The sequence below is a fragment of the Anoplophora glabripennis genome, unplaced genomic scaffold, assembly GCF_000390285.2.
Source record: "Anoplophora glabripennis isolate ALB-LARVAE unplaced genomic scaffold, Agla_2.0 scaffold871, whole genome shotgun sequence".
NCBI lineage: Eukaryota > Metazoa > Arthropoda > Insecta > Coleoptera > Cerambycidae > Anoplophora > Anoplophora glabripennis.
The window spans coordinates 3,089-13,408 of NW_019417216.1; the positions used below are offsets into that span (position 1 = coordinate 3,089).

At 39.1% G+C, this 10,320-nt stretch overlaps 1 protein-coding gene across 1 annotated transcript in view; it reads left to right on the forward strand.

Moving 5' to 3' along the window:
- Positions 1-413: 413 nt before the first annotated feature.
- The window catches only part of LOC108911542 (tetratricopeptide repeat protein 37), a gene marked incomplete at its 5' end in the record, with an annotated part of 59,573 nt that continues 49,666 nt past the window's right edge, over positions 414-10,320 (forward strand). The window contains 3 exons of the mRNA XM_018716512.1: positions 414-574; positions 630-765; positions 822-1,006. Of these exons, the coding sequence (XP_018572028.1) occupies positions 414-574; positions 630-765; positions 822-1,006 (482 nt within the window). The remainder of the gene's footprint in view (positions 575-629; positions 766-821; positions 1,007-10,320) is intronic.

The following is a 10,320-nucleotide window of genomic DNA, read 5'->3' on the forward strand; positions in this document are numbered from 1 at the left end:
AGACCTCTGGATTGGTACAAGTGGACCTATACATTGGCCATATTAATCCATTGGATTTATTTTCCTGGGGTCTCGTAAAAAACGAAGTTTATCTAACACCACCAAATTACATTGATCCGTTGAAAGACAAAATTAGTACCGCAATAATCATATTCCATATAACGTTAAATTAAATGCAGTTACAAGTGTAAATCGAAGATGTGCATTATGTATGGAAAAAAATGGACAACAGTTTGAACAGTACTTCTAAATTTCACTATTCATTTTACATTTTTTGTTTACATTTAATATTGTATTGTACAATATTTTGTTTTTCCTATACCTTAACTGTCTTAGTATACACCCTGTATAACATAATTAATTAATACTGAATACTACTTTTAGACTAATATTTATATTAATAACAATTTTAGGAGGCGACCCACAATTTGCTTCAAAATGTAACATCCGGAACGATAAATACGAAAAATTCATGGGCATGGCTTCAGCTAGGGTTAAGTTATTTAGAACAAGAAGATAACAGCAATGCTATAGATAACTTACGATCTGTAGTGAGAATTCAACCAAAAAATGTGTAAGTTCAATGTACCACTGTTTTACTTTCATTATGATTTATATTTGTCTTTTAGTCACTGTTGGGAAGCATTAGCTGATGCTTATCTTATAAGAGGTTCATATACATCAGCCCAAAAGTGTTATGAAAAATCTTTAGAATTAGTTGATAATATACTGTATCCATTGTTTCAAATTGCTAATATTAAAAAGGTATATATATATATTAACTTGATTTATTTTTTAGATTTTTAATTTAAATTTTATAGATACTTGGTCATTTTGCTGAGGCTCAGGTTAATTTTGAAGAAATATTACTTTCAAATGAACATTATGTACCAGCTTTAAAGGGATTTGCTGAAACATGTATATATCAAGCTAAGGAATGTTACAAAGACCAAAGACTAGGGACTGCCCGGAATTATGCACAACTTGCACTGGAAAAATTAATCCTGTATGTATGCATGAAATAATTTTTACTTGACATTATTTTAGAATTAAATTATTTATATCATTTGTCACCTCCTTCCTTATTAACTAACTCAGAAGATGAAGGAGAATTTGTTTTTGTTACAAGAGCCAGTATTTTCTGTCACTAAGAGTTCCAGGTGATTTATTTATTATTTCAAAAATTAGGGATTTTTTTATAAAAAATACCCCAGTTTAGTTTAGGATACACTGCACTAGAATGTTACATGAGATAAATAATAGCAAGATAAAATTAAATACTTCTCTTTAAGAATGTTAGTAGACAATTTATTCTAAACAGTTAAACAGATGCGATTTTTACAATTACGTTCTATACATAAATATGAATTAATTTATTTTACAAAATCTGAACTGACTAAAAAATTATATGGATATAAATGAAATCACGGGCAAAAGTAAAAATATATCTAGTAATCTGGTTTAAATAAAATTCTCGTAGCCTTATTAACAGAGTTTAAATCTCACCAATATTATTTATTTAGACAATATAGTACCCTACAGCAGTGGCGGCTCGTCAGGTTACGCAAGTAACGCACCGCTTCACCTAAAATTTCCGTTTGGTTGTGCACTTTAAAATTATTTTTAATTTTATATAAATTTTATAATTTATGTATAATTCTATATTGAAAATGTATTGTGTTTGTTTGTTTAATACGCAGAAATAAACAGAATAGTTGCGCCGTGAACGCCTTCTAAAAAAACATTGCCTTCGTTGAGCGAGAACATCAACCTCGTATCGTACAACGTTTAGTATACGCAAGTGACGCAATCGAAACAGTCTGAATTCCACTTCACTTCGAAGCGTTGTTTACGGCAGTTGTCATAGTAACGATGCGGCCAACATGAGAGAAAATTCCGGCGTGGGTAAACGAGTGACGCGGATATTGAAGCAGCATTTGATTTTATCTAACAGAAAATTGCTTAAGGGAACTAAAATTGTAGTTAGAGAACACTGGATAAAGTTGGTAAGAGTGGGAAAGTCTGGATCAATTTCGGTGCAACATATTTTAAGTATTTTGGTGATGGAATTGTCCATAAAATTGCTACAATGGAGGACTTTAATAGTTTGTAACTATTAGGTTTCATAATTCTTGAAGATTTAATTTTCCTGTGAATTACCTATTACCTATATGTATCTATACCTACTTAATATTTTATATCCTTTCTCTTTCAAGGAATGTGTGTAAATATCGATATCACTTGATTTTAATTTAAAATTATTTCATTATAGTGTTAAAATGGGTGCAGTTCATGTGTACCCAAGTTTTCTTGTTTTTTCTATTTCGTTTTCTTATAATCTATTTCTTTAGTATACGATATTAATTTTGACTCAGTTCCTTTTTTAACCTTTCTTTGCTAATTCAAATAAAAATGTGTGACTATTTATATACCAGGTGTAACAGGATCATGATACACTCCCCGTATCTCCGTTAGTTTTAAAGGTAATTGATTGAAATTTGGGATATTGCATATACATAATAAGCGGCACTTTTTGATCTACAAATGATTTTTTTTCCACTTCCGGTTTCGCCGGAAGTGATACCAACTTTCGATTTTCAAATGGAATACCCTGTATATTATTACATTCCTGAAATCTGTATAATTTTCTGAATCCAATGATACCACATAAGTGACATTTCAAACGTCAAAATTTTTTATAATTTAATTTTTAGTTTTCCATTTAAGTGTGCCATGATGGTTCCGATTTATTCCAATTGACCCGTCTAATGCTGGAAAAATCGAAATCCCGTCAAAAATACTAAATTGCGTTTTTTATGAGCAAATAAAGTTCATCGTAATCGATTTTGGGGTAAAACTCAATTTTTTCAAATGGAACCATATTGGTACCGTGGTACCATTTATTAGTACTATTAATAAGGAATTAATTCATACCTGGTAATAAAATGTGCGATAAATACAATCAAAATTACAGCTAAAAGAAAATAAGAAAATACAATTATTTTGTTCTAATTTAATGCTAAGAAACTAAGGTGGCTTTGAAAACAATGAAATTATTCCTTCAGACTGTCAAATAAATTTTGTTGGTTTATCGGTGTTTTTATTGTGTATTGGAAAAGTCTTTACATTTGTTGTTATTTTTGTTCAAAATGCCGCACATTTATACAAGGGATGAAAAAGTGGACATGTTAATTATTTATGGGGAATGTAGAAAAAATGCCGTTACGGCTAGAAACCTTTATGCCGACCGATATCCTGATAGACAATGTCCAGCGAGAAATTATTTTAATCGTCTTGAAAATCAATTCCGAAGAGAGCCTAACCATGATCCCGAAGAAAACGTTATCATCGACGAAGGAACGGAAATTAATGTTTTATTTCGAATAGAAGTTGATAAGACTGTTTCTTTAAGGCAAATTGGGGTTGAATTGGGAATTAGTCACCAAACGGTAAGCCGAATCTTGCATAAACATAATTATAAATCTTTCAAATATCAATTGCACCAACACCTGTACGAAAATTATCATGAACGTAGAATGGAATATTGCAATTGGACCTTGCATATTAATGTGCAGCCAAACAATGCTCTTTTGGGAAGGATTTTATTTTCGGACGAGTGTAGGTTTACAAATATGGGATTATTTAACCGACAAAATACAAGGTATTGGTCCCAAGAAAATCAAAATTTATTGCGGGAGGGTAACTTTCAAGTGCGGTTCGGTTTCAATGTGTGGCTTGGAATACTCGGTCGTAGAATCATTGGTCCAATAATATTTGAAGGACCCTTGACTGGTGCTAGATACTTAGGATTTCTGCAAAATGAAATTGAGGACAGTTTAACTCAATTACCTGTCCATTTACGACAGGGAATGTATTTCCAACAAGATGGAGCTCCTCCCCATAATTCAAGAATAGTAATTGATTACCTTCAACAGGCATTCGAAGGAAACGTAATTTCGACGAATGGTCCTGTGCGATGGCCTCCAAGGTCACCTGATTTGACACCTCTCGATTTCTTTGTTTGGGGCCATTTAAAAAACATTGTCTATGCAACCGCCGTTACAACCCGCGAAGACCTGGAGTTGCGAGTAAGACGTGCAATTAATAGTATAACGGCCCAGCAATTAGCGAACGTTCTTCAAGAAACAGCTATGCGAGTTCAGAAGTGCATTGACGTTAATGGACAGCATTTCGAACAATTGTTGTAATGTTTTGTGTTCATTTTTTGTATTTCAAAGCCACCTTAGTTTCTTAGCATTAAATTAGAACAAAATAATTGTATTTTCTTATTTTCTTATAGCTGTAATTTTGATTGTATTTATCGCACATTTTATTACCAGGTATGAATTAATTCCTTATTAATAGTACTAATAAATGGTACCACGGCACCAATATGGTTCCATTTGAAAAAATTGAGTTTTACCCCAAAATCGATTACGATGAACTTTATTTGCTCATAAAAAACGCAATTTAGTATTTTTGACAGGATTTCGATTTTTCCAGCATTAGACGGGCCAATTGGAATAAATCGGAACCATCATGGCACACTTAAATGGAAAACTAAAAATTAAATTATAAAAAATTTTGACGTTTGAAATGTCACTTATGTGGTATCATTGGATTCAGAAAATTATACAGATTTCAGAAATGTAATAATATACAGGGTTTTCCATTTGAAAATCGAAAGTTGGTATCACTTCCGGCGAAACCGGAAGTGGAAAAAAAATCATTTGTAGATCAAAAAGTGCCGCTTATTATATATATGGAATATCCCAAATTTCAATCAATTACCTTTAAAACTAACGGAGATACGGGGGGTGTACCATGATCCTGTTACACCTGGTATAGGATGTCTTAATGCACGATCTCTTTTGGCACATTTACATAATGTAAAGACCATATGTCTTCAACATAATTTTGATATTTTATTTGTGTGAAACTTGGCTAAATGAAAATGTTACAGATGATGCGGTATCTTTTGAAGGGTATAATTTATATAGGAGGGATCGTGGAGCATGGCGGGGGAGGCGTATGCATTTACATATCTAATAAAATACGCTGTGAATTAACTAATAATCATGAAATAATATCAGAGCAAATTTGGCTGAATATAAAAATTAAAACCAATACTATTGCCATTGGTGTAATATACAGGCCTCCTCACACAAACGTAAATGCCTTTATTAATGAGTTTGAGGATACTTTAAGTTTAATATATCCTACTGTCGAAGGAATCGTGTGCGGTGGGGATTTTAATATAGATTTTTTGAATATTAATAATGTTATGGTTAAAAAAATGGTATCAGTTCTTCAATGTTTTGATATAATGCAGGTTATCGACACTCCTACAAGAGCTACTGCCACTACTGCCAGTTTGTTGAATGGTATTGTTACATCTCCTGACTGTGTAATTGAGAGTGGTGTCATTGGTGTAACGGGTATTATAGCTGACCATGATATAGCTGTTTGTAAGATAAAAGTAAATGTGGAAAAGCAGAGACCCAAAACTGTCACCTACAGATCTTTTAAATATTTCAATGAAGAAAATTTTAGAGCCGATTTATTTAATATTCCATTTTTACAATTTTTGATCAGGAGGGAGCTGATGAAAAAATCTTATTTTTGACTAACTCACTTACTGCCTTATTTGATAGACATATGCCCTTAGTAACATCACGAGTAACTAAATGTAAGGCCCCCTGGTTAACAAGTACAATTAGGGAAATGATAAAATTACGAGACAAAGCTTTAATTAGGTATAAGAGAACTCAGTCGGATATTCACCTTCAATTTTATAAAGATATGAGAAACTATACTAACTGCAATAAAGCGAGAGAAAAAGGCATATTTTGCAAGTCAATTCAAAAACAAAAATTCTAAATCTCTGGAATACTTTAAAAACCTATAATGTAATTTCTAATAAATCTGTTCCAATACCCGAGAATTTAAAAAACCCTAATGAAATTAACGACAATTTTATATCTTCTTGTTCTTCGAAAGAACCTCCAGAGCCGTTGTTATCATTTTACAAAAATTCAAAAGTGGTACATACTGATTTTAAGTTTCATGAAATAAACGATTTATTTGTCTACCAGACAATTGCTCTCATAAAAACAAATGCAGTTGGAGAAGACCGATTAAGTTCTAGGTTGAGAAAGTTGTTTGTGCCTAATATTTGAGAATTATGAGGAGAATTGGCAACATGGGCTCGCCGCGAAGACGTCGAAGCAGGACTTCGAGCCCCACGTCGAGCGCCATGTCGTGGAAGATGGTCTGAAGGTTGTGTTTGGTCGGCATGGGTCCTCAATGGAGACATTGGGAGTTCTAATCGAGCTCCACGTTGGAAACCATGTCGCAACCTATGATCTGGGATGTCGGTTCCCTTGACCGGGTTCCGCGGCAGAAATGCACGGAGTTCGCGGGGATCGTCACTATCGACGCCAGGTCGTAGTATATTTTCCGATGGCTGTAGTCGGTGGTGGATATGACCTACAGACGTGGTGTCTAACACGAGCTCGCGGGGGAGATCTCGACGAAGAATGTCGAGCCCCACGCTGAGCGCCGTGTCGGGTTAGACTTTCTAAATATGAACCACTTAGGCGGTGATCGTATGTTCGGGGGAAATCCTGAGAGTGGACGGGCGACGTACCAGAACTGCTTTGATAAAAAAGGCCGGCTTCGTCATCTACGACGTAGTCGGCTAAGGGGTTTTCGCTTACCATGGCACCCGAACGCGATGCGCATTGCTCCCGCTGAATACCATTTCGTGAAAAAGCTGAATAAACTATAACGTCGTCGCCAACGGCTCCACGTTCCGGGACACCCGATATCGGAGGTAGGCCGCTATCGGGGCGGGACCGCGAACCGTGGTTGGACTCATGGGATACCCCGGATCCTACCAGTGTGTACGCAGGTTGAACCTCGTCCCGATTATCTGTGGGTGATCCACTTCGTTGTAACTCATGAGTGCTACTCGGCTCCGTGAGTGCGCCATGAGAGGTGGTCGAGGTGGTATCAGTAACCCGCGTAGCAGCGGACCTCAACGCGTCCACCTTCGGTCCCTCAGGCTCTTCACGCAGCATCGAGATAACGTTGGGGAAGGAGGCCATTTCCTCTTTCACCCCCGAATGTCGAGAGATCTTTCGCCGGCAAACAGGTGTGAGGGCAGTCCGTGTAACCGCTGGTATCTCCGATTGGGGACGAGGTCTCGTCCAGCTCAGTCTTGATCATCGAATCACGATCTAATTTATTATCTGTTGTACCTTCGAGGGCACCAATCTTCGTAGCACTGGATATCGAAGTCGCGTCGCAGGGATTCATCTTCCCCGTACGACAATGTCGGAGCAAGCTCTTTTGCTCCGAAAGTCTTGTAGAAGTCTTGTAGAAAGCACTGACTCTACTATTAAAATGTGGGTCTCTCGAGGGAGCCCTAGAAGCAAGGACAACTTCCTTACTAAATTTGGAAGTACGCCGCCACAATATCGTGCGTACTATTGCTTTGTGCCCCTGGGTCACAAAGTAAATGCCTCGTAGGGGTTTGACGAGGAAGGTTACCTCGACGAGTGACCTCCTAGAAGTTTGACGAGGAAAATTGCCTCGGATTTGCAGATCTCGATCGAGTCTGATTGAATAGGTCTCGTAGGAGCCTATGTATGTACTTTGTACCGAGATGCGGGTCTCGATGGAGCCGGCACGATCGGAATCAAAGTCTTCGTTGGAGGTTCGCAGCCTCGGACGGTATGCAGGTCTCTGGAGGAGCCTGAAGGTATCGCTGTTTCGTCGCAGGGGGCGATCGAAAAGGATCTTCGCCTCAGGTTGGGCTACCTCGGGCGGTACGCAGGTCTCTGGAGGAGCCTGGGGTATCGCTGTGTCGATGCAGGAGGCTATCGCACAGGATCTTCGTCGGAGGTGGTCAGTCTCGGACGGTTTCGCAGGTCTCAAATGGATCCTGGAAATTTACCGCTGTTTCGATGCAGGGGGCTACCGAACAGGGTCTTCAGCTCAGGCTAGGCTACCTCGGGTGGTATATCTTGTGAAGCGAGTTGCTAGGCACTATTAATATCACGCTGAGGAATGGCAGCCTCGACGGAAGCCTGTGAGCTTGAGCTCCAAAGTTCTTGAGCTTGATGACAGGGTTTTTTCAATCAAACCGTGGAAGATATGTTAAAAGTATATATTGAATAGAATTAACAAACAATAAAGATTCACAATTAACATATACAAGTTATTTACCATGAATAAGATTTGTTACACAATTGCTCTGTATCGCTTTCCGTCTCATGTACTCCCACTGAAGTACTGTAAACGTCAAAAGTAGACGTTCGATCACTTTTGTGGGATTTCCATACTTTTGGCGGACCGGGCCTTGAATTGTCCGCCAAAATCTCGAACCAAAATCATCCATCGTCCCCATCAACGCCGGGACTCGTTCCCCTCTGGCCTCTACGGATTGTCGATGTCGGCGTCGGGGATTTTGGAGTTTTTTCCAGGTTTGGGAAAAACTCTACCCGCGGTCTCGGCTTAGGCTGCCGAGCATCGCATCCAACCGCCAGAGCGGTGGAACCTTCGGAAGACGGTCCTTTCGGCCCAAAGACGGGGAAATTGGAAAGATAGGTGATATTTTCCCCGTCCTCGTAAAAGGGCCTACGGAGGTCTTATTTCTGGATGGATTCATTTGAAATTTTGTGTTTAGATACACGGCATGACATAGTGCCGTGGTTGGAGGGTTCGACCGAGATCGCGCGGATACTTTCGGCGGCAGCTCTAAAGGCGTGAAAACCTATTATGGCTTAGCTGGCCGTTAGTAGTCGGGCGATTCGGTTCGAATTTGGATATGACAACCACCTAGCGATACTCTAGTGTGGTTGGAGGGTTCGGCCGAGATCGAATGAGCGGAACGGCTGAAAACGCGGAAAACGTGAAATCCGCGTTTCCCCGTATAACGGCGTTTTGGCTCATTCGATTCGGACGAAAATTTTGTAAGATAATGTCAGCGACTTGAGTGCTGCATTAAATTTTGATACCGATCGCTTAATAACTTTTCGAGTTATTGGCGATAGCGTCCTTGACCATTTCGAAAGTGTGGTGAAAATTCAGATGATGGTTTCCAAATATCGCCTCGAAGCGTCCCGGGGTTCGTCTGCAGGTTGCGAGAGTCGCGGCAGTGGAAACTGCGCGCCGGGATGGTAGACCCAGGCGAGATCAGTCGCGATGCGGGTGACATTGGAAACATCGGTGAAATTGGTCTTAGCTCTCTGGAGACGTTATCGCCGGGAGGATCGATGTCAGGTTATGGGGCGACATCTGCATTGAGATGCAGTCGCGGAAATTGCTCCCCGACGGTATCGAGTTCGATGTCTGAAATGATATCGTGGAGGCTTTTTTGATTTGCCCGGCCGACGGCGATTAATTTCACAACCGTGGCGGGTTTGTGGTTTGGATTGGAAAGGTAGGTGAATATGATTCGCCTCCTTCGCAATTCAGCGGTCTCCGGCATATCCGTAGGTACAAGACTACTTCTATGAATATACTGGGTGTTCTGAAATCCTGAAGCTCGCTCGAAGGGTGGAATACGACAACTCATATTATTAATTACTTTTTAAATAATAATACTTTCCCAAGCTTACGGAGAATTGTTGTAGTAAAACCGTTGCCAAAAAAAAAACAAATCCACTTGGATATAAGGATTTGCGACCGATTAGAATTTTGCCAGTTTTATCTAAAATTCTTGAAAGAGCTTATGGAGGTACAATTAAAAGAACATTTGGACTCAAATTCAATACTACCTGAAACTCAATTCAGATTTCGGAAAGGTCATAGTTGCACGACTGCTCTTCTTCATATTATCGATGATATTGTAAGACGGTCCTTTCGGCCCAAAGACGGGGAAATTGGAAACATCGGTGAAATTTTCCCCGTCTTCGTAAAAAGGGCTTACGGAGGTCTTACTACTGGATGAATTTTGTTAAGCAGTGGAATGATGATGCACGGCATGAAGTAGTGCCGTGGTTGGAGGGTTCGGCCGAGATCGCGCGGATACTTTCGGCGGCAGCTATGAAGACGTGAAAACCTATTATGGCTTAGCCGGCCGTTAGTAGTCGCGCGATTCGGCTCGAATTTAGATATGACAACCATCTATGGATACTCTAGTGTGGTTGTAGGGTTCGGCCGAGATCGAATGAGCGGAACGGCTGAAAACGCGGAAAACGTGAAATCCGCGTTTCCCCGTATAACGGCGTTTTGGCTCATCCGATTCGGACGAAAATTTAGTAAGATAATGTCAGCGACTTGAGGAGTGCTGCATTAAATTTTGACACCGAT